Source organism: Anabas testudineus, chromosome 17 (assembly GCF_900324465.2).
Source record: "Anabas testudineus chromosome 17, fAnaTes1.2, whole genome shotgun sequence".
NCBI lineage: Eukaryota > Metazoa > Chordata > Actinopteri > Anabantiformes > Anabantidae > Anabas > Anabas testudineus.
In genome coordinates this window covers 19,199,319-19,223,609 of record NC_046626.1, presented here as the reverse complement: position 1 = coordinate 19,223,609, position 24,291 = coordinate 19,199,319, and the positions used below count along the sequence as shown (strand labels likewise).

The 24,291-nt window shown below is 38.9% G+C and overlaps 1 protein-coding gene across 2 annotated transcripts in view; it reads left to right on the top strand.

Moving 5' to 3' along the window:
* Positions 1-21,717, top strand: part of efr3a (EFR3 homolog A (S. cerevisiae)) — a 74,549-nt gene extending 52,832 nt beyond the window's left edge. For both annotated transcript variants that reach the window (XM_026374805.1, XM_026374804.1), the window contains 14 exons: positions 1,628-1,795; positions 1,944-2,058; positions 3,241-3,292; positions 5,268-5,440; positions 5,595-5,670; positions 6,698-6,859; positions 9,217-9,348; positions 9,451-9,518; positions 11,627-11,754; positions 14,636-14,721; positions 15,019-15,067; positions 15,357-15,460; positions 15,572-15,621; positions 15,823-21,717. In XM_026374805.1, the coding sequence (XP_026230590.1) occupies positions 1,628-1,795; positions 1,944-2,058; positions 3,241-3,292; positions 5,268-5,440; positions 5,595-5,670; positions 6,698-6,859; positions 9,217-9,348; positions 9,451-9,518; positions 11,627-11,754; positions 14,636-14,721; positions 15,019-15,067; positions 15,357-15,460; positions 15,572-15,621; positions 15,823-15,928 (1,469 nt within the window). In that variant the 3' untranslated portion in view covers positions 15,929-21,717. The remainder of the gene's footprint in view (positions 1-1,627; positions 1,796-1,943; positions 2,059-3,240; positions 3,293-5,267; positions 5,441-5,594; positions 5,671-6,697; positions 6,860-9,216; positions 9,349-9,450; positions 9,519-11,626; positions 11,755-14,635; positions 14,722-15,018; positions 15,068-15,356; positions 15,461-15,571; positions 15,622-15,822) is intronic.
* Positions 21,718-24,291: the final 2,574 nt, after the last annotated feature.

The window sequence follows — 24,291 nt, the reverse complement described above, 5'->3', positions numbered from 1 at the left end:
TCTGCATAATGGATCAGGTCTCATTGTCTTCTGGTCTGCTTCGGTCGGGTCTGGCTCTTCTGAGGTCCCCCTTAGTAACCAGGTCTCTCTTTCTTTCTTTAATTAGCTCATGTACATTAGGTCCAGGTTGTATTTCTACAGATCCATTAGGAGTTGTGTGTCTGCAGTGTTTCTGTTTTTTATTGCAGACAAATGTATGTGCATGAATTTGCCCTCTGGTTCACTTATTGTTAAGTAGGCAATTAAAAATAATTAGCCCTCTATATTAAATTTGCTATTTTAAGCATATGGGAAAATAGCACACAGCACCAATAAAGTGTTAATATAAACACCTCCCAATGCAGAGGTGGATTCATATCGTACGTGCGTTCAGAAAAGGAGAAACTCAATTTAGGCTTATCACTTGTGACAGCCAGAAGGGAAGCCTGTTTCAAATGATGTAATCTGTGTAAGCTGCACTAGATGTTAGTTTAACATAATACCTACTTTATTAAGGTATCAAGATACACGTCTAAGCAATTAAACATAATCACAAATCCCTGAGGACTGACCTCTAATGACCCTGATCGTGTACCTGTGTCATTCTCTCAGCGTGAAGAAAATAATGGACAGAAAATAAACATGTGTGTCTGTTTTCTCCTCTCCTGCCTGCCAATTAAGAAGCATGAAATTGGACAACTGTGTGAAGATTTTAAATGTAGTGTTTAAATGGAGGTGAAAAACTCTTCTGAAAAACTTCTCTGGTGTAATTACAAATCTCATTGTCACTATTTCATTTTTGAAAAAGTACCAACTATTCTGGAAAGAGGTTTGTAAATGTTGTTAAGGATGAAAAAACTTTATTGATTCTGCTGTTTTATTCATTTGCTGTATTCCTCCTACCTGTTTTGTACGGCCTCCACATGGGGATAACAAAAAAAAAAAAACAAAACAAAACCTTCCCTTCTGGATAGGAATGATTCAAGAGTCCAAGGGAAGTGATGGGTTCGCCTATGAAAGTGAAAGCCCGACTCCTCCCAGTCTGTGGCTCGGTACAGTATTATGATGTGGTTCGATTCAGTCTGAAAATAGAGCAGTTCCAGGAGCCCCCCCCCCACACACACACTCACACACACACACTATCCTGTTGGATGCCTGGCAATAACAAGCACACTGGATAATTGCAGTGTATTTGTATTTACGTACAAAATCTAAGTGTAACTCGTAGAAATAGGCTAAAACTGCAGCACAGAAAGTGATATAGTATAAGGTTTGATATGAAATGCTTGTTAATGCCAGTCAAACTGTTGGTGAACTCCCCTGTGAACTGTGATGTAGCTGTGTATCTTCAGTTGTGACTATGATTTTATGGGGGAAGTTACCGATTCAGGTCTTGTTGTGATTCTGTAGATGAGTGATGGTGCTGTAGAAAGTGTTAATGTTACTTTAGTAATGTAGAGTATTTGTCAAAGATGCACCTCAAAATGTTTAGAAATCCAGTTGTAGTTTGGTGCTCAAGGGAACAACTGTAGGAGTTATTGAGAGTCGGTTCATCATTCACATGTTCACCCATCTAATAAAATCCCTTTTAATGTTAATGTCTTTAACCTGAGTGTCATTGTTTAACTGTATGTGTGTGTTAATGCAGGTCCCACTGTGCTGGAGGTGTTCAACACTCTGCTCAAACACCTGAGGATGAGTGTGGACTTTGAGCTTGGCGAGACCTCGAGGAGAAACTCTGGCACCAGCGTTTCATCCGGCCGCGGGAAAGAGAGCGAAGAGCGTATCGTCCAGAATGCCATCATCCAGACTATTGGTATTCAGAGTTTTACTGTATTTGTTGTCTCGTCAAACAATAGATACAATATACAGACAGGAGGATTTGTTTTAAAGCTCTAAAAGAATGTTGAGGTCTCTGTGTTTGACTGCTGACTCATATTTTGTCTCTCGTGTCCTCCTGCCAGGCTTCTTTGGTGGAAACCTGCCAGACTATCAGCGAGCTGAAGTTATGATGTTCATCATGGGCAAAGTGCCAGTATATGGAACCCCCTGTCACACCTTGGACACCGTCAAGATTGGGTGAGTCACAGATTCATTATGAAAGGACCCCACACTGCTGCAGCCAATCAGTTCACAGCTCCCAAAAGAATGTAGAGGCTGTTTGGCTCTAAATGTAGTTAAAACCACATTTAGCAATTTTTTTCACAGTAAATGAAATGATAGCCATTTACCTCATATTCTTGTTTTAGAAATAATTGGAACCCAAGAGGGGAAAAATAATAATAACTTATGTGTCATTGTCACTGAATGGGACCCCAGCCAAATGTTCAGCGCACTACGTAATGTCAGTTTGCAGGCTAGAGAGGTAATTAGCACGTCAGCTGAAGCGACACAGAACAACTAAGAAACTTACTTAACTGCACTAAACTGTTGTTGTCCTTATTCTTCATTGCTGCTGCTCCACAGAGCACAGTTAGTCTTTGGCTTGTGAGCTGCAGTTGCCAGCAGAGGTTTGTCATTTTGGTTGGACTGTACATGATCACTCCAACAGTTGTGAATATTACCTTGGTTTCAAGGTCTTAAAAAACAAAGTTGCTCCTAGTCCTCTGGCAGACTGATGTGGCACCTCTATAATTAAGAGGTTTTAAGACCATGTCCATGAGTCATCACATTGATTTTTTTTTTTTTTTTTTAGGACCACTGTTCCACGTCTCATCTTCATCCAGCCAGAAATGTTTTAAGTCGGACATGTAATAAAAGCCTCATAATACATGCTAGTAACACATGTACTTTCACACACCCATACTCACTCTTCTTCCTGACTCGACCTGTCCTCACTTCACCTCCTGGATGCCCTGCAGTGAATCCAGCTCCTGGGTCACTGAGAAGTCCTGCTGCCCCCTCCAAAAAAAAAAAAAGTGTGGAAGAGTGGAAAAACCAGCTAATCCCTTAGGCCTCAGGACGGCTTGAACAGATAATCCCAAATCAAACGAACGCTGTCCTTCTCCTCTTCCTCCTCTTAGTCAAGTAAGGCTCACTTGGCCTTTTCCTTTTCGGGTAATTGTTGGAGGAAGAAAAATTTCACTGCTCCTCAGCGACAGAGGTCTGAAAGTGCTGCTGATTTTTCTTTACCTTACTTAAATTTACCATTTGAAAACGAGAAGCGACTGCTGCTGTTTTGATTCTGACAGAATGTCAAATGTCCTCTCTTTCTCTGTTTTGTGATGTGATTTTTGTTTTTTTTGTCTCTGTATTTTTCAGGCATCAGGGCACCAAGAGGATCCAGACCATGCTTCTCAGCTCCCTTATCATGGTGAGTCCTTAACCATCTGTACTGTCTGAACGACAAACAGTCTGTCCTCTGATCAGATCCACAGATTTGTCCAATATTGCAGCAGACTTCACACGTTACCCTGGTGATTTCTCATTCTGTCCCGATCAGAGTTTATCTTTCTTGATGTGTTAACATAAGGTTTGGTAAAGTTTAAATATGGTTGTATATATTATACAACCATATTCTATTCTAACATATGGAAATAATATGGTGATAAACTGGTAAATTATCAAGAAATTAATCGTATGTGATGTCATATGAGACCTCATTTTGTTTAATTATAGAGTCATTTTCTAAATGCCTTCTTTGAAAAGTGTATTTTGATGTCACGGCGTGTGATTTAGGCCATTTTAGAGTTCTGGCTGATTAGGGCGAACACTCAGTGGAAGATGTTTCCTTCTCCTTCATTCTCTACTTCAGTGAGAGACCCTCATCTCGCTGAGACGAGGAGACACAGGTGGCACCAACACACTCAGCAGTGATGCACACAAACGCATGCATGCAAGTCATAGCAATACACACACACCCACACACTCTCTCGTTGTCCTGCAGCATCTCTGTGCACTGCAGAGATTTGAGCACATTCAAGTGGAACTTCCCTCCTCACCACCACCTGGCATCTTAGTGCAGCTGGAGGAGGGGTGAAAGGTCAAAATATTTATATCACTATGCAGCTGCAGATGGGACGAGCACAAGGTTGGGGGGAGCAGGGGGTGCAGGAGGAGTGTGTGTGTCTGTCTGTTATTGATATCAGCGTGCCGTCTCCTCTGACAGTGCCTGTGACAGTGGCAGTCTGGCATTGTGAAACCCAGATGTTTGAACGCTGCTAGCCAGGACGAAGGCCCGAGCTAGCGGCTATCTCTTTATCTGTGAGGTGTGAATACAGCTGCAGGAAATCATCATGAAATATATAGTATGTAGAGACATGGAGAGACTGTAAGATCAACCAAATGGACAAAATCTAACTACAGGAAACTCTGAAATTCCCATCAGCGGTTGTTACACATATAGCATGTGCAGGGTCCCAGCAGCCTGTCAGCCTCCTGTATGATCCTGCACTTTGGAGCTTGGTTGGATTTCTGGATTTTTGTCGACTGTCTTGCAGTGTGAGCAATTCTACAATTTTGTTTTCCACATGACTGCTTTCAAATAGAAAAAAATAGAAAGAGAGATCATTCTACAATACTACAACTATCCCTGCCACAATATCCTGATTGACTAGAGAAGTAGCTGCAGTGGACGACTCACCTCATTGCGTTGCAGGACTGAAAGAAACAAAAGATCCTTTATCCCCACAGCCATCAGGCTCTACATCAGCCCAGCCAACAGCAGATGATTACTTACTCCTTTTACCATCTTCAATGTACAAGATTACCTGAATTTCCCTTCAGGGATTAATAAAGTTTATCTTATGTGATGTTGTATCTTAAATTGTACTATAGATGAGCCAAGGTTTCTGTAAAGTAAAATGGGATTAGGATAAGATTCAGTGTTTCATAAGATAATTTACAGCATTGTGTCATCAACCTTTATCAACTGATAAAGCAAAACATGTACTGCTGCATGTGGGTGTGATCAGTGCTTGTGTCTGTTTGTCTTCCAGGCTTGACACAAACCTATAAAGACTTTGTTGTTGTTGTTTTGAGGCATTAAGAAGGTCTTAAAACTAATTAAATCTAGAGATAAAATGCCTTTGTGCAGTCCATCTGCAAGATGAGCTCATCTTTCTCTTTCACAACACTCCCAACTAACAGAACTACATGGAAGCTCAAATTTGTGTTCACGTACGAGAGAAAAGGTCGACATTTGACAGTTTCAGCTACTTGTAAACGTAACCTTTAAGCTCTGTTGATGTGAAGTTTCCCAACAACTCTCCCTGTAGATTAATTGTGATGATTGGGCCACAGTAAGACGTCTGCTCACACCTCTCTCCGCCATCTCTCCCCTATCTCAGGTAACCTCCGGCTTCAAGGCTAAGTCCATGGCAGCTGCGTTGCCTCCTCCCTTTTTGGACCCACTCTTCTCCATCTCTCTGATGGAAGACAGCGAGTTGAGGCAGCTGGTGCTTGAGATCCTGCACAACATCATTGATCGTCATGATAACCGCGCCAAGCTACGCGGCATCCGGTAAGACAGTGCATGAGTTAGCCTGTGTTCACGTTGTTCTTCTTACAGAGTAGATTGTGCACATTTGAGCTCATATTTAGCTCTGATATTGTGTGTATACATTGGTTTCTACTAACTCTTTGCAGGATTCTAACGTTGTGTTTGTCTCTTCCAGAATCATTCCTAATGTTGCAGCATTGAAGATTAAGAGAGAGAAGATTTCCAAGCAAGATGTTGCCTTCATGAAAAAGGTACAGTATCGAAGTTATTAAGGTCACGTTGTGCTCTTTCTGCAGAGGTCACGGTTATTATGTTATCAGGTGTCTTAAAGGAACAATCCACAGAAACATCTTAAACCACCACCTAACCATTATTAGTAACCTTATTTTCTACTGTTCAGTGGTTCTGTAAATTTCAACTTATGTATGTAATAGAATTTTTTTTAGGTTTTTAGTAATTTGCACCTCATAGAAACGGCTTATAATCCTTTGCCGAATGTGTTTTCTTCAAAATATATCTGAATACACAGCTCCTGTGTCTAGCTAGCTGGTTAGCTGTTTGCAGTTGTTCACCTTAAACAGAAACCTGGAAACACAGGTTACTCAGCATATTACCACCTTATCAGCATGTCTCTGCTCAACTAATGTACAGACGTGAAGAATTAACCACAATAAGAAAATGTTTGCAACATGAAGGAAATGAATTATGAAATTATATTGAATTACATTATAAATATATTATAAATTTACCCTGGCAGGAAAAGGTTTGGTCATCATCAGCACATGATGTTTCCAGAAGGGACCCACACTTTAAGTTGTTGTACCTGTAAATCCTGTAAATCACACCTGAGCTGAAAGAATACCCACATAATATAGGCCTGTAGCTATCATTAGATATTAGTCCCCCCCACTTTACCAACATCATGTCCTGCCTTGGGAGCACTCTTATATGCTGTCAGTGGTCATTAATGGGATCTAATCGCATTCATTTGTGCTGAATGAATGTCGACGGCCTTCGCGTTCCATTAGGCTGACGGTCGCTCACATTAAATGCAAGCTTTTTAAGTCATACATTGTGTTTTTATTTCTGATTCAGGGTTAATGGAGTTAGTCTTTTCAATTTAATTAGCATTGTAAAGAGTATGATTTTCATTATGTCGTGGAGTGTACGTTTTATTTTTAATTATTCTGCGTTCTGTTTCTTTTCTTCTTTCCTTTTATTTCTTTAGTCTTCTACTAAAATGATTCTTGTCTCTTTTTTTTCCTCTTCTTCCTCCAGCATGGTCAGCAGCTCTACCGTCACATCTATCTAGGCTGTAAAGAAGAGGATAATGTCCATAAAAACTTTGAGCTCCTCTTCACCACTCTGGCCGTTCTGACCATAGAACTGGCCAACGAGGAGGTGGTCATTGACCTCATCAGGCTCTCCATCGCTCTGCAGGTAAAATCTATATATTACTGATGGGTATTTTAACCTTCAGACTTTGCATCGACTCTATTGAGTTTGAAAGTTTAAACATGATCTTGGAAAACGGCAATGTGGAAAAAAGAGGAACTCACCATGAATTAAACATGTCTTTAAAACCTTGATGTTTAGAAATACTGCTCTTTGGACAGATAATGATGATGATGAACTGCAGTTGACAGGAAAACAAGCAGCGCATTGTGTCGTGAGGATCAGACTTACAGCAACAAGCTTTTAAACTCATTGAGATTCTTAACAGCACTTTAATCTCAGGAGCCATTGATGTGATGATGGCATATTTATGGTGTCAGGTGTCATATTTCTGCTGTTGATTAGTAGCTGTGCTGCCACTGTCAGCATCTCAGACCTTAATAGCATTAGACTGGAGACCTCACCCATGTCTAATAAAACCTTCTTACATGCGAAAAGGTGTGAAGAAAATCATCACATGCACTTTGACACACACACACCAGCTGCTTGTTTGTGTATCATGCCGAGATCTTATCTTTTGCAAATGTCACAGCGCCATAAACAAGAGGCCAACACACACTAACACATTTGCAGTATTGTTACCTTAACTGGAAACATCTATTCCTTATTCAGGGCGTCTCTTATCCTTTGCAGTCTTGGAGATAAAAATATAAGATCTAGCAACATGGAAGTATGATCCAGGATAGATTCATATGCAGTTCCTCTGGGAGATCCAACATGCACACATAATCATTTCACTGGTATCACAGTGGTTGGCTTAATCCATGCACAGGGTTTACAAAGCGCAGTAAGATTTCCTCTGGATCCTCGGAGGCTGCGCTGAACATCTCCTGTTTGAGTTCTTTTTACACTGTCAGTAAAGAGGTCGTTGTCAGGGTAACGACGTGGGGTGAAACTGCAAGCGCATAAGGCTGAATATGATTCAGTGCTTGTCTGAACTGCCTGTGATGTTTTTTTCTGTCTTGTAAATCAAGTTAATTGTCAGTTAATTGTAAAGATGATTCAAAGTAATGTCCCAATGTGTTAATAGTCAGATTTCAACTAGCAGCTTCAGACATTAAAGGTACTACAGTAACAACAACTGAGTCTCAACAACCAGGGGCTTCTGCTCTGATATTGAAACTTGTTAATACCTACAAATCAGGCAAGGCTATAAAAAGAAAAAAAAATGATAGATAAGATGAGATAAAAGTACGTTCAGTTTGAAATTTAAATAAAAAAAAACAGCATTAAGTTAAAGGGAAGTGGAAGCCAAGAGAACATCTGGACTACCAGGAATGGTTTCAGATAAAGCATCACTTTTGCCAGGCAAAGAGGCAAAGCGAAACTCCATATGGCTGCAAAGAGCTACTGACTGACTCCGGAGTGGTGTTACACCATTCACTGTGCAGCACTGATGCACAGATTGGATCTATATAGAAGAGATTTAACCTTGTCAATAAAGAGTCTACATCTGACAGCATGGAAAACAACATCTGGATGAGCCAGAGCTGTTTTGGAAACGGGTGCTGATGACAGAAATGAAAATTGAGCTTCTTTTGGACACAACCACTATCGGTGTGTTTGTAGGGGGGAGAAAAGGCCAGCTATTAAACACGGGGGTTGAAATTGCTTTGGGGCTGTGTGGTTGTTTGGCAGCGAGCAGCAAAGAAAACATCGTACAGACAGAGGTAAGAATGGATTCCACTAAATATCAGCTAATTATATAGAAAAAAGTCCAAAGCACTTGGCTCCTACAGCAGGGCATTAATCCAAGAACACCACCATGAACTACTAGAAATGAGCTGAAGCTTCTGAAACCCTCGCAGCCATTCTTTTTTTTTTTTTTTTTAACGGCCAGCCATGTTTGCAAGACGGCATAAAAATATCTCAGTATATACAGTATCTAAAGTTATCTGTGAGGATCAGTGGATGAAAATTAAGAATAGAGTAACTCTTAGTTGACACAAACAAGTTTTTATAATCTGTGAAAGCTGCCACATTAGTACAGACTGACTTAATGAGGTGCACAAACTTTTGCTACTGCACAGTTTTTCTTTCTATTTCAAAACTTAGACAGGGTCTCTCTCTTACTCTGTCTGTAGTTGAAATATACTGTAGATTTAAAATAAAGTAACTCCTACTGTAGACTCCCAGTAAAGCATTTAGTGTATCATTTGTCTGCACCTCGCTGCATTAGTGGTTAAAAAAGGTTTTTGTGTGAATTGACGTTAGTTTTCATCTTTGTCGTAAAGGAATATGTCACAATACTGATATTCACTGATATTCACTCTAGATTGATTCTGTTACTGTAGAGCAGTTTATTTTGGATACTCTGTTAATGCATGACCCTTTTTTTCTAGGACATGGCTTTGACCAATGAGGAGAACATGCCGATGTTCATTCGTTGTGGTATCATGGCATTGGTGGCAGCATATCTGAACTTCCTGAGCCAGATGATCGCCAACCCTCCCTTCTGTCAGCACGTCAGCAAGGTGCCTCACTCTGACTTCCCAGTCATGTCACCTCATGTGACTAAATTGTCCTTTTTGAGGATGTCGTATATTGAGGAAACTTCATGATGTTTGCTTCTCCAGGTTATCGAGCTGAGGAACATGGACGCTCCCTATCTTCTCCCAGAGCACATCTTCAGAGACAAGTGTCCGTAAGTATCCTGTGTTTGCTCCCTTTTAACATTTATTAACATTTCTAGAGACAGAAATGATCTGATCAGTTAGGTTTGTACATCAAGTGTTGAAAACCATTATTATATTACAGCTCCTGCACAATCTAGAAATCTAGAAACCAACAAACTGCAATTTACTATTTCTGTAGTTATTTCCTAATTAAATATTATTAATTATATTAATAATATTTCACTTAATTCAAGGAAAGAGGAGAGAGGAAAGCAGCAGATTTAACAGTTGGCTTCTTGGTAGGGCCAGTAACTGCACACTGTTCAATGCTCAATGAAGTATTCGAAGTAAGGTATCTAGAGGAAAACTATTGTTTTGTGCTCAATCCAAGACTCAGGCATGGTGCCATCATTAGAACTGAAAATGAGTGGTCTCAATACCACAGCTGCAGTTTGAGATATTTCAACTCCATTATGCGTCTCAGTCGGTGTACTGTATGTTCCCAGTAAGAAATATGTATAGATGTCCTCTGAAAAACACAGCAAACAAGTTATTTTCTTCTTAAACTTTCTTACGATTCTCTAAATTAACATACAATTGTATAATAATCTTGTTTCTCACATATGCATGTTATTTATATGGATGTTGTTTTTTCCAAGTGCACAGATGTTGTTTCTGGTGTTTCTCAGGGAACACTTTGAGACTTCTTTGTTAGAGCTCCTCATTACAGTTGTTATCTGGTTGAGTTAGTCATTCCATTATAAGACTGTCAGTGAAAAATAACTGATGTAAAAAAGGGATCACTGGTGTTTCTTGCCTAAAAGGTTTTTTAGATTTAGTTATTTAAAGAATAGATGACAACTGAAAGTCAAAAGTGAAAAATCCTTGTTTGAGTTTTAATCATTGTGTACAAGATACATTTTACGGTATGGTAGATATGAGGAGGTATCGCTTCATGTAATGATCTCTCCTTTTATTTATCAACTCCACAGTGCTACTTTGCTCCATTTGACAACAGAGAACATTTACTGTACTTTTCCTGTCTCCAGTGTTTTGTCATACACACGACCAATAGACTGATAAAGAAAGCCGGTTACAATGCTGTCCCTTACACTATGGAATAATTTCCTGTACTAGTTTAGATAGGAAATTAATCTCCAACCTGGGAATAGAAAGAGACCCATATGTGGGTGGGAGAGCACAGAGTGTTGATTTCTGAAATGTTAGTGTTGGTATTTGATACTTCCAGTATTATCTGGAAACTAATTGAACCAAATAGAAACGCACTCCACTGTTCAGCGTGAAGCTGAATGTAAATGTATTTTGAGTATTCTGATGGTAATAGTACCAACACCTAACTCCATTATTGTGACTGCTACCATTTTCAGAGGGCGTTATGAACATTTAGATTTATTTGGATTGGCCAGCATGAGCAGAAACCACAGTCATTGTCTGTCAAAGCTCTGACCATTATTGCCTACACATTACCATGGTGCAGTGTTGAGCTGAGCTTTTTAACATTACAAAAAAGGCACCATAAAATATGTATGAACGACACAGACACAGGGGTCCATTTTAAGTTACTTCCAGTCATTATCTTCAGCCAGATGACCAAACCGCTTTTATTTATGATCTATCTTTGTTGTATTTAGAAGTTTGTCTATTTGAGTCCAGCAAGCATCAGTGAACAGTTCATTGTCCAGGTTTTTACATTTGATTAAATTCAAGGTGAGCATGAATTGAACTATTAGAAGTTTTGGGAAAGTTTGATGTTGTGATATTTATGTTTACCATGATAGTTTTGGCAAAAACGACTCCTCCCCAATGTGAACACATACAGCGCAGTGTGACACTGTATCTGTGAACACATAGAGTCCCAAAATCACCAGCCATCTGTTGATAAAACCTGATTATGAGATTATAAGAACTAGGGTCTATTTTTGAATTTAAATCCCCCTGTAGTATCACTCTCTGCAGTGGTTTTAAAGACTAAATTTGGACATGAGTGCTCTTCAGCTCCAAGATACTTCAGTTCTGCTGTGTTTAGATTATCTGGACAAACGGAAAGCTTATCAAAATTCATCAACAAATCATCCATATGTTCCAATCTGGTAGATTTTATCCCTCCTCTTCTTAGACTTCCAGAGTCTTTGGACAAGGAGGACAAACTGCTGTACTTCCAGACATCTGACATGGCAGAGTGTCTGGCAGGACCAGGATACAACGCAGAGAGACTCTCCATCCCCTACGTTCCCCAGGTCACAGGTACGATCGACCGCATCACGCTCTGTAAACTGCAGTGGTCAATGCGTCTAAAATAATGTGCAACACATGTGATGCATTAGAGGGTGGAATTTAGTGGCTGAAAACGTCAGATTAAATGATTTACCATGTTGATGATTGTTGTTGTTTAATACACTGTTAGTTTTTCCTTCCTTTCAAACTCTGCAGCCCCAGAATGCTTCGTGTCTTGGTGAATATTTTAGTAGAAAGGTTTTGAAAGATTAACAGATTAAAGAGTTGTTCAGCAAACAAAAAATAAACTTTAGAAAGACCCGTTGTGTGATCAGCTTTATTACGCTGAAGGTTGTCGCACTCCTGGGCAATAACAAATATTTCACTTAAGAACAGCTTGAACGTCTGTATGATTTCCCTCTGGATTTAGTTTCTTTCCTGTTTCTAACCAGCCTTGGAAACAGCCTTGAAATACAACAATATCATTTCTGTTGTTCAACTAAGCTGATTAATTAAGGCTGCAGTTCCCTTGAAGTTAAGATATTAGTTTGGTTAAACTACACTTTGATTATAACTAAATCAAACAGCTAACAGCATGAGAAAAACGTTAGCTGACTCGTCTTTGGTCTAACAAACAGTTTGCTTCTGTTTCCTTCCCTCTGTTATGCTTTCATCTAACATCAGTGCTTTACACAGTAGGAAAAATCCTCCACAGGTGCAAGCAGACGTCCAGAGGTAACCAGCTAGAGTAGAATGTCAATGAGTCCACATGCACAGTAACCGGGTGCTCTCCTTCTCCTTCTGTAGTGGCTGTAGTTTGTGTTTCTCTTTGCTCAATGCAACTTGGAAGAGCAGCAAAATGATGACCGCGGTGAAACATGCAGTTTATCACGATTTAATCATTATGTAGCTCCCTGCATGCTTTTAAAGCATTCTCTAAAGAGAATACACGCCACACATAAATTCCCATAAAACCTTCAAGGCTCTATTATTGCTACAGCTAAAACACAACTCAAACCGCTCAGATGCTTTAACCACTGAACTACAGGAAAACAACCTCAGAGCCTTAGTTGACCTGACCCACCAGCATCTAGTTCTTTAGTAGTGCCTTCTTATTGTCTAGTATTAACTTTGTGTAGCTAGATATGCATACATTGAAGGCAAATGGTTTAATCATTGTTTGCTATTTTGCTCGCGTTGCATTTGGATATGTTATGGTGAGTACATGTACAGTAAAGGAGAATTGAATTTCTAATAGTAGTTTGTGTTGTTGTGCTTTGTGCTGTAAGTATAAAGGTTATTTTTCTAAGTAGAACTTGTTTATTTTTTGTTGGTGTTGTTTTTTGTTATTAGTCTAAAACAGAACAGATAATTGATGGTTTGTGCTCAGTAGGTAGTTTACACTCAGCCTGTTTGAGCTTTGTGTGCCAGTAACTACTACTGTATTTTATTAACTCTTATAGACATTGAAAAACAAACAAACATGAAACTAAAATACAGCAGGCCCCACTGAGATATAACATACAATTAAAATAAAAATTACAATAAAACATTTTCTCACAGTGGTAAATAATAGGAAATAAGTGCTCAGACATTCTGCATCTCCTGTGTCCTCAGTCAGGAATAGTAAACCGTAAATAAATCATATAAACTACTTAGTTGCAGGAGAAACCATTTGCTTTCTGATGTAATCGATAATCATTTCTTCACAAATTTACAGTCCAGTGAGGAGTAGCTAGTCTACTCTAAATAAAGACAGAAAACCGTATTATCACACCACTTAGTAAAACAAGAAGAGGTAGAAGCAGCCTCCAGAATGGAAAGTCACTCATTAACCTACAGATAGTCACTATATCACCAAGCTGTCAGCATCACGTTCCATCTTAACTAAGGACGAGGAGTAGATTGTCATTTTTTGGCATGACTTGGGTTGTTAAATCATATTCTGGAGTCGTTTCCCCTTTGTTTAGTCTCAGTTCCTAAAAAACAGAACTAATCAGTCTTCACTTTAGAACCATTATTAGGTCTTTATTGTATTTGTGGTCCTAAAATTAAAGACAATTGAGGAAGTCTGTATTCTAAATAAGACTGTTTAATAGAAATACAGACACAGCTCTTTCCCTCTCCCTTTTTCTGTGTCTGGGTCTTTCACCTTTTGTCTGTTCAGATCAGTTTCCTCATTAGTGTGAACGGACCGGCTGCTGAATCATACCTGTTCAAAGTGCACAACCAAGGTCACTGTGACTCATGCAAACAACAATTATAAAGTGCTGCTGTCTTCTCTTTCTCCTTTCTCTTGGTTTTCACACCTCGTTTGATCTGTTACCTCCCCGATCTTTGTCAGATGATGCTGTGTTGTTCCTCGAGTTGATTTATTATTTTCAACAGTTCACTGTGGATGAATAAACGCCTGAGGCAGTGGTGATAAGACAGGGCCTCTTGGTGGACTTAAATGTGTTTTGTTACTTCAGTAAAATAACAGCAGTGCAGTGTTTTGTGTTTTCTAATTAAACGTACTATATGTTGTTTTGGGCATTTGATCAAATGACTCATGTTTTACTTTATCATCCTGTAAAATCTTTCCAAAGAGACTGTTCATAATATTATTTTGGCACATTGAAAACTGATGATTGCTGAAGTGTGTTCACACAAAATCAAAATGATGTCTATACAGCAATCAGTGACTGGGTATCAAATCTTAATACATTTTGAGTACAATAAATAACTGTGATTATTTTGATCAATCCTAATCAAGGTAATATCTGAGATTTCAGTACTTACTTGATATTTCTAGCCACCACTTTATCTGCCTTGTGCTGTGCTGTTATTAGTTGTTAAACAATATGTTGTACAATATATCAGGAGGTAAAAGTGGTAAATGTTTGGTTGCACTGTCTCTGTCGTCCTGCAGATGAAGACCGTCTGACCAGGAGAAAGAGTTTTGTGGACACAATCTCAATCCAAGTGGACATAATGTCCAACAGCCTTCCAGACAAGGTTGGTCTAATTTTCCCTGAGAGAGACGATGTTGAGCCCTTTTCAACGCACAAAAAGAGACACACACGACACACACTTTCAGTTTGTAGCATTGTTCATGCTTGGGTGTGGTAAAGGGGAGAACACTGTGCTGCATACAAGGCTTTAAATCAGCAGTATAAAAGTATAACACGCAGTATACGCACCAACAAGGCATGTTTCATCTGTCAACTCCTCTGAAATTCATTCACAGCAGGCCGACATCATGGTTTTAGCAAAGTCTTTGTTTGATCCTTCTGTGCTTTTCTCTTTCTGCAGTCTCAGCTGGCTGAGGAGATCACGTTTGAGACCCTGAAGAAAGCCATTGGTAAGATCAAAGAGGTTTTGGAGACACAACTTTAACTTTAAGCCTCTGCTCACACTTCTGTGGACTCAACAGAGCTCTAACTTATTTCAGTCTGACAATATGTCCACTGGCAAAAGCTCTTATTAAAATCAAATTTCACATAGAGCACACATGTAAAGGCATGTAGCTGAGGGATCTTTACTGTTATAATACATACAGATATTACCAACAATCATTCTGTCTCCTAAATGCAATTTAAAATCTAGTGAGGACATACCTTTGTTTACACAATATTTAACTCTGTTTTCAGATACCACCGGTCTGGAGGAGCAGGAGAGAGAAAAGAGGCGTCAGGTGATGGAGAAGTTCCAGAAAGCTCCTTTTGAGGAGATCGCCGCCCACTGCGAGTCCAAGGTAAAATAAGATAATAGATGAAAGAAAGAATTTCAGTGATATTAATAAGATGAGTGAACAGAAAAGACTCTAAAAGGTTAACTCGTCTCACTGTGACTCTTATTTCCTCAGGCAAACATGTTGCATGATCGGTTGGCACAAATCTTCGAACTTACAATTCGGTAAGTCGGTGTGTTTTTTGCTTTTGTTTTGTTTTTTAACTTTTGTAGACATTACACTTACACTGTCAAATTACCTTAAATTACCTTAAATTACCCACAGCTCCATATTCTAGAAAACATTTTTACATCTCATGGTCAATATGACAATCCCAGTTCAATATCTCATCTTCCCATGCACCCTCCAAAACCCTTCTCAACCAGGCCTCCACCCAGCCCATCCGGAGTGGTTTCTATCTCTGCAGGACACACCCAGTACCAGTCTGTCCCTGTCTACGAGATGAAGTTTCCAGATCTTTGTGTCTATTGAATACACATACGCAACAACATTACACACACACACACACCTCTGCAAAACAGCTTCAACACAACATAAAAGTTTCTAAATGCTGAAAAACAAACAGCACAACAATGTCTACGCTTTTCCTCTATTCAAACCAGCAAAAAGATGTCAGGGATGCTGTCAGGCACACAAAAAGCAGCAAACCAATCATGTTAGTTTGATAAAAGAGTCGCCTAAACTAAACTTGACTTTCAGTCTCATTTAAAACTCTTCTCTCTTTAAAAACAATGCTTTGAAGCACTGGCCAAGAAGATCATCATCAAATCAAGATAAAAAAATATTTAGATTTATTATATCATAAAATCTTCATCTTAATTTTTAAAATATTTAAATCCTGAAATGATCAAATTTTGTGTTTATTCTACCAGTGTTGAATGAACTGAAACAAAACACAATTCATGAGTCACCAAGAACAAAACAAATGGCTTCCACTGCATTGAGATTTCAGTGATTTGAAACCAAATCTGTAGTAATTCCAAAATGACTCTGATCCAGTCAAGCATCTCTAGTCTAGCCAAAGCTTCATACCTTGTACATACACTATAGTGTAAAATTAAACTCTCATAAGAACAGTTGCATCCAATTTCAGGCTTAAAGTGAAGCTGGTTTTAGCTGTAATACTCCTGTCTCAGAGCCCGTTTCTGCCTTTTAACGTTTATCAGTACAGTCAGTAAATGTAAAGTATATTAGCTGCCAACTAAAATATCTTCACTGGTGAGTTAGGAGGTAGATTTTAGGCTCACTGCTGCATGGCTTTAACAACTTGTTCTTCGCTGTTCAGTCTTTATGGATAATCAAGCATCGGAAATGACTTTAACAACCAGTTTTGTTCCATATAGGGAGATGAAGTACAGAAATACTTTGTTTTTAAATAACCCGTCACAATCTGCTTGGCAAACAGAATCTTAAAAAACAAAAAAACTAAAGCCAAATCATTATTTATTAGTTATTTTCTCTGAGTGTGCTTATTGTTGGTGATTGTGTTTGGTTCAGGTGTTGTTTTACAGAGCTTCTTGAAAATCTCAGCTGTCCAGACTTGGAGAGCATCAGTGAAATGGTGTAAAACCTTCCTGAAGGTTTTTAAATAAACACAGAGCCGGGAGTTTTCATCAGATTATCAGAAAGTTTACCTGTGTGATTATTAGGCAGAGATAACAAAAATCTAATATATTTTCAAAACAATAGTACCAGCATAAAATCTTTGTTGATTTGCAGCCAGAATATCAACATTTTGCATCAAGATATATTGCAAAGGGAAGATGTGACTGGTTCATGAGCTGTGTCGTTTGTCTCCACTGAATATCTTAGAGAAGCACAAAAACTGAACTGCAAAATATCTTTATTGCATCTTTTAGGGATGCAAGCTGCATTTGAGGAGTGACTTGTTTTTATTGGCAATAATGTCATGCTCCTATTACAGCAATATGTCCAAAACAATCTTCAGTACAAGCACTTAGGCTGGACGTATTACAGCACTTCTACACTAGCTGTTAACACTGCACACTTCATATTTTCCACTACTTCTGTAAAACTGGTGGAGTTAGCATTAAGTTATTTCTGTATGTTGATTTTACAGCTGCATGTCTCTCATCCACTATCCCAAAACTGGCAAGATGATGTTCCCCTGACTTCTCAACAGCTTCTTAAAAAAGCAAAGCACATTTTGTTACCAAAAAACAGATGTTGCATCCTGATTCCTGATTTTAAAATATCTTCATCCATAAAAGCTGAATGTTATTGGTCCTGCGAGGAGCCATATGGAGAGTTTAATTCCAAAACAAGAGACCAGCAGCAGCTGACAGCTCATCAGTTACCTCCCTCATAAATTTATTAATATTAATAAGCATCTTCAGCTTCAGATATGTACAAAACAGTGACATTTTGGGAGGTTTAAACATCTGTGCTTTTTCAACAGTTACCACACTACTGCATTTGATTTCCATTAGAGGTACAGGAGGCGTTTTTGGAATCGGATTCTTTGTATCTGGCAGAGCTGCAGCTGTGATTTGTAATAACAGATGGTTATCGGTATTTCCCCTGATCGGAGGAAACATCCCTCCAGTTGGAGGCACATACCTGCCGCCTTCACTTGGTCGGTGCAGCTCTTTGCTCGGCTTCTGCTTTATTGAAAGGTTAGCGTTGCTGACTTTTGCCTTTCAACAATAGATGATTGGTTTGTCTGACTAAAGCAGCTTTAGTCCACTTGAGGTTTATTGGATCCAGATCTTGTTGCACCTTTTCTCTGCCAGAGTTGGAAGAGTTTAATTGTTGATGTTGAATGATGGACAAAGAAATTGTTCAGGTGTCTGAGCTGCTCAGCAGAATGTGATGGCTATTTCTTGCATGGTTGAGTGTTTTAGGTGGTTTTGTATGTTCAGAGTTGTTGAGTGTAGGTTGAAAAGTTGGCTAAAGTGACTTTGAAATCACCAACATAAGCCTCATGAATGAGAACTCGGTTAGTTTGTCTACGCCAAAGATCAGTTTGAGAGCCAAGCAGCTTGTGACCTAGTTCTCCACCGTATCTGTATGTGGTTGTCTTATGTAGCTCACTAAAAATATGTGTTAATGCACCAGAACAATGCAAGTTTAGCTGATGAGATCACAGCAAGGAAAAATAAGTGGAATCCTAACAGCAGCATTACCTAGGGGATCTCCAAAGACTGAAACAACGTGCAACCTCAGGGTCATGTGCTCAGTGCGAGTTGGTGCTAGCAAGCCTCACTATCATCTATAATTATCTTCGTGGAGTATAAGTAAAGTTAGCCCAGGGGGAAAGGCTTTTGAAAACGGAGACTACTGTGTCGAAGTATTTGTTGACATTTATGTGGAAACCATAGTTGGTTAGTTTCTCCTACAGAGGACCCTCGCCTTGCACGTTGTAGCGATACCTTGAGAGCATCCCACATTACTTCCCTTGACCGTAAATGCTTCACGTTTATTGAGTCCACCAGCTTGGCCTATGTCATACACATTTTAAATACAGATACAGGTTGCAGGGTAATATAAGGTGCAAATGGAGTATTTTGTTGATGTATTACTTTGTTCTAAATTCTATATTTAGCTTATAAAATACTGCAAATATCTGGCCATGGTGATTTTGGAGTAAACCAGCCAGTTTGATGATTAGTTAAAACATCAGATGACTTGCAGAACTTCTTTATGACAAAAACATAAGCTCCTCCACTGATGCATGAAACTAAAATTTACACTACGCTAACGCTTTAGATTTAAATGCAGACTATTTTTTTGCATAGCTATTAAAAACATTATGTGAACTAACTGCATGAATTCTTCATACCACGCTGTCGACTTCTGACGGCAGCTCTGGAAATACATACAGAAACTAAATCTAAACATATGATTTCATTGACTGGATCCTAAAATCACAAACTAATATAAAATGAGCCAGCACAGTGGAAATACGGTTTATTTTTTATCAAAGGTAACTTTTTTGAAAAGTAACATTCAAACAGTAGATGAATTGTTTTAGGTCTGGCTGGAATTGATCACTTGCTCTTATGAATGTGTCATTATAGCAGCATATCATATATTTTTGTACCTTTTATGCATCATTTAAGGTTATATTGTTGCCTGGTAGAGATTTAGAGATTGGTAGATGTATTCTTGTCGATCACATTTATCAAAATGAAGAAAAATGCTGAGTCCTTTTCATTCATTTAGTTTTTTTATTGTTTACCATGAAATTGACGGTTCAGGGTTTCAGTGGGATTGTGCAGTTCTCATGAATTTGAGAAATTGTCTCATTTATAAAAATATTACTTGATCCTTTCTTTTTTTTTTGTAGAATCTATTATATAATTTTAAATATAACAAAAAAAAGTATAATGCCAGCTATTTTTGCATAATAGGGAGAAATCGAGTATATCAGTGCAATCTGCTAATTTTAGCATCTAGAGTTATTATTTTTTCTAAAAAAGTTGCAGCTTTGGTGCAGAATCAGTCAGCATCATACATGCGATTGGGAAAAAATTCAACTTCTTGCAGGCAGATTAGTTTTTAGTCCATCACACCGAGAAATGCTTTTCAAAAAGTGACAGAAACAAAAATCTTCTAAAAGATCACAGGACAAACATCAGCTACATCAGCTTCATCAGCGTCATTTTATACGGGCTTCCATCTTTAATTTAGCTTCATCAACACCAGCATGCTCTTACATACTCTTTAAGTTCAAAATTGCAACGCTTGGAAGTCTGAGGCCAGGAAAGCACCTGATAATGTGCACAGTCCTATCTGAACACAGATACTGTGTGTTTATATAGTACGACTTGCACTTTCTGAGGAAATCATTCTTTGTCCAATTGAAAATTACTTGTCTTCCGTACTTAATGGAAATCCACGAGTACGTTGCAAATTCTGTGTATTTCGTGGTCCATTTCCAAATTAAGGCTAAAAACACCCTTCTAGAAAATCAATATAAACATCTTTATGCTGTAATATCAATACTTTTAAGCTGCAGAACAGTGAAACATTTTCATTTGTCTAAACATTGCACATTAATGTTAAATTCAATCGCTGCTCACCGCTTCACACATTCAGATTTTAATAAAAGTAGGTGAGTGAGTTAGTGCTGGATCTAATTCTGTCCTGTGCTGCAACTTCTAAACAGTCAAAGCTGAAAGATTTTTAAATTAAAGTCAATTATCTCAGAACAGTGTAAAACTGAGCTGGATGCAGAAATCAGTCTGTGAATGAGTCATCTCTGCTGCTTTTAATGAATCAACAGTATATCTAGTAGATTTAGTTCAGTCAGTCGTAGCAGCAGATGTATTATCACATTTTAGAATAAAATGCTGAACAGTAAGTAACCATTAAAAATGACATTGTGTTTGCACTTTGATCACTGTGCACCTGGTACTATAGCAAAATTGAATCGGCACAGATTAGTGTTTGGTACAAATGGAGCATTAGAGGTATCGAAACTCTAAAAAAATGTCCCTCATGACAAGTGATTCATGTCAGTATTGAGTCTTAAAACGAAGACAAGAGAAGAAGTCGGTGAATGTCACCGCTGACCTGCCTTACTTCAGAATGCTGGACACAAAAATGACTTTAAAAAGTATTAACACAATGACTGTTTCACTTTTCAAGATGGACCTTTGTCAGTTTAGCAGCTGAGTTCTACAGAAAAACTAAGAAAAACATGAGCTTCTGATGATGTTTTTTATGTGTCATGCAGCTGTTTTTTTGTGCCAGATTTAGAGAAGAAGAAAAAAATAAGATGTCATGTCTGTGCTCAGATTTTACTGTTTCCAAACTGCTAAAGCTTTGTTTTAGACACTGCAACCCTGAGGTTCTCCTCCAGCTGCAGGTTCAAGAAATGGGATCCGATTTAAGACGAGGGTCCACAGGCTATCTACAGATGATTGGCTTGGCTGAGCATTCATTTATTTATAGCAATCTTACTTTATTTTTTCCCTAAGAAATTTGTCAATTGGACAGAATTTCTGTCTCATCTATTGTACATGTGACACAATAAGCTTAAAAGTTTTTACCGTTTAAATTAAGATTCATTTCACTTTGTTTTCAGCTAATTAATTGATTTAGTCAGTGTAATGTCTCATTTACCCATAGTTCACATCAAAATCCTGAAATTAAATTGACAAATTTTCTTGAACCACAGTGGAAGCAGAGCCTCAGCACTTTGTTACAAAGCCTCTATTAAATAGTTAATTGTGCAGTTGAAGAATTGTGAGATTAATGTTCAGACTAAAATAAAGTGTTTCTATCAAAACTGACGAGCTGTGGCGTCATTAATATCATCAGTCCTCAGTTGAAGCGAAGATGAGAGAGAGGTAAGTTTGACTATTCTTTTATTAAATTCTGTCCTTGATGACATTTCTATAAATTATAAGTTGTTATTTGACATATTTAAACAACAATTCTTCAAAATGACTTAAAATCCCAAAGCTGCCGCAAAAAAGCAAAATTCAATACATTAACTTCTAGTTTCCATCCTCTTCTTCCTCCTCTTCCTCTCCTCCCCCCTCCTCCTCACCTTCCTCCTCCTCCTCACCTTCCTCCTCCTCCTCCTCTTCTTCTTCTTCATGTTTTTCCCCGGTTCCCTTTGGTGTTGCTGCTGGTCGGTGCCCTTGACTCTGACCTGTGTTCGGCCTGTGGTTGTGAGTATTAATCCCACTGAGTGTCGGCGGCTCTTTGCTCTCTTCACTGGAGGCAGGAGGAGGAAGAGGAGGAGTTGGACTGATGTGGGATCCAGCAGCAGGAGTGGGCTTGTCCTTATCCTTGAGGTCAGTGCTTTCATCACTGCACACAGACAGTTGAAGATGAATCTGTTCTGTCAGTGTAAAAACTTTGGAACTTCTAGATTTTGTAATAGTTCAGCATTCAAAACAAAATCTAAAGAATAAATTAACAAAAACATTACAGATGAGAATTCATTCACTTTTTCTGTTACTTCTAAAATGTAAGAGTGGTAATTATCTGAGTTAATTCAATTTAAAAATGTGACAAATGTAATGTCCATTTTTATACTCTGTATTCTTATGTCAGTGATTGTTATCACCTTCACATATTGGAGACACAGCTCTTTGCTTTAGAAAGATCCTCTCTCTTCTCATAGTCCGAACCACAGTACAGCACAGATGTACTGTTAAGTTTCTAATTGTTTTGGCTCGTCTACTGCAACTGTCGTCTCTGTAAAATGTTTTATGTTCTAGTTTGCTGATTTTTGACAGACTTCTCCTCATGAACAGGTGGTGTTCATCAGTCAGAGTCGAGCGATTTAAATCAAGTTAAAACTGTTTGTTTGTATTCAAAGAAAGATTTACCAAACTTCACCAAGAAGAAGAAAAACTAAAAATGTTCCTGCATAAAGTCCGGCATTGGTTTAATAATGTGATCTACTCATTTAAACCTTCAGGAGGTGAGTTCATGATACTCAGTTCTTGTGAGAAAAAAGCTGCGTACATGTTCTCTAATTTCAGTCTGAATTCTGTGGATTTGTTTCTGCTCATGCACAATTAACACATTGAATATCAGAACAGAGTAAAACATCCTGATCTATTGTTGTTCTAGAAAACGTCTTTTTCCCCTCACCTGTCTTGAACTTGCTGTGTCAGATGTGTGTTGGGCTCCGCTGATGCATCCTGTACACCACCTGGTTTCTGGTCGTGCAGTTTGCCAACGTCAGAGTTTCCTCCCTGTGGCTCCTCGCTCTCCTCACTGGACTGAGGGGAAAGCTTTGGTTTGGGAGGCCTGCTGGCTCGGCGGCAAGGGGGTCCAGGTCCGCGGCACAGCTGCGATGGCAGACTGTGATTAAAGTGAGCCGCCACCATGCACTCCGCAGTCGTTTTGTCACAGACACACTGCAGCTTGTCACAGATAGTGACACCTTGACCTGAGGAGGACACAAGATTTAAGACTGTTGTATCACTGTGAACAGATGGAAGTGAGGTCAAGAAAGCGATGTAAAGATAAGACCACAGATGGCTGAGATGTTGAAAAGTAGAAATAGTAGAATTATTTCTTACTGTTCTTTATTACTGTATGCTAGAGTGTAATAAACATCAATGGAACTGTTTTTACAGAAGCTCTTCTGTACTCACATTGTGGTTTCCCATTATCGCAGGAGATCTGAGCGTTCAGCTTCCTCTCAGACCTGCAGCCCATGGAGCTGATCTGCTTCAAGCAGCAGTGATGGAAGAAGCAACACCTGACGAAGAAGGGTTCAGATTGTTCAGGTACCTTTCAAGGCTCATACAGCATTGACAAATCAACGTAAAATTAAAGTAGCACAAGTTGTTCTGGTCGTCCATCTTGAAGGATGTCCCACAGCCTTTTATTTCACTCTGAGGAGTGAGAATCGATGTTTGTGGAGAGAAACAACTTTCTTTGCACACTAGAAACAGGATATTTCTCTTTAAAACCTGGTGTTTCCTACTATAAATAACATCATCATTAAGATAGGAGAGTCTGAACATGGGCAAACATAGAGCCTATGATATTTACATTTGGATATGATCAGAATCTGAATAATTAGTAGTGAATTTTAAAACGTTACCAATAAATGTAATTGAAGTAATAAAAGAAAAACATGTTTTTTTGTTTGTTAAAAGCAATCAGCATCTAAAATGTCACCACTTTCTGTGCAGTGACCGACCTGTCCAGCTGATCCAGAGGCAGACCAGCACCTTCCTGTCCACAGTAGCAGCCGTACATCTCGTACTCGTGCGGACATCGTCCTGTCAGGCAGTGAAGCATCTCCCCCAGTGCAGGCATCTCCCTCCTGACTTGCCCATCGCTGCCGTACAGGTTGAAGGAGCGACTGCATTCTGATGGAGGGTGAAGGAAAC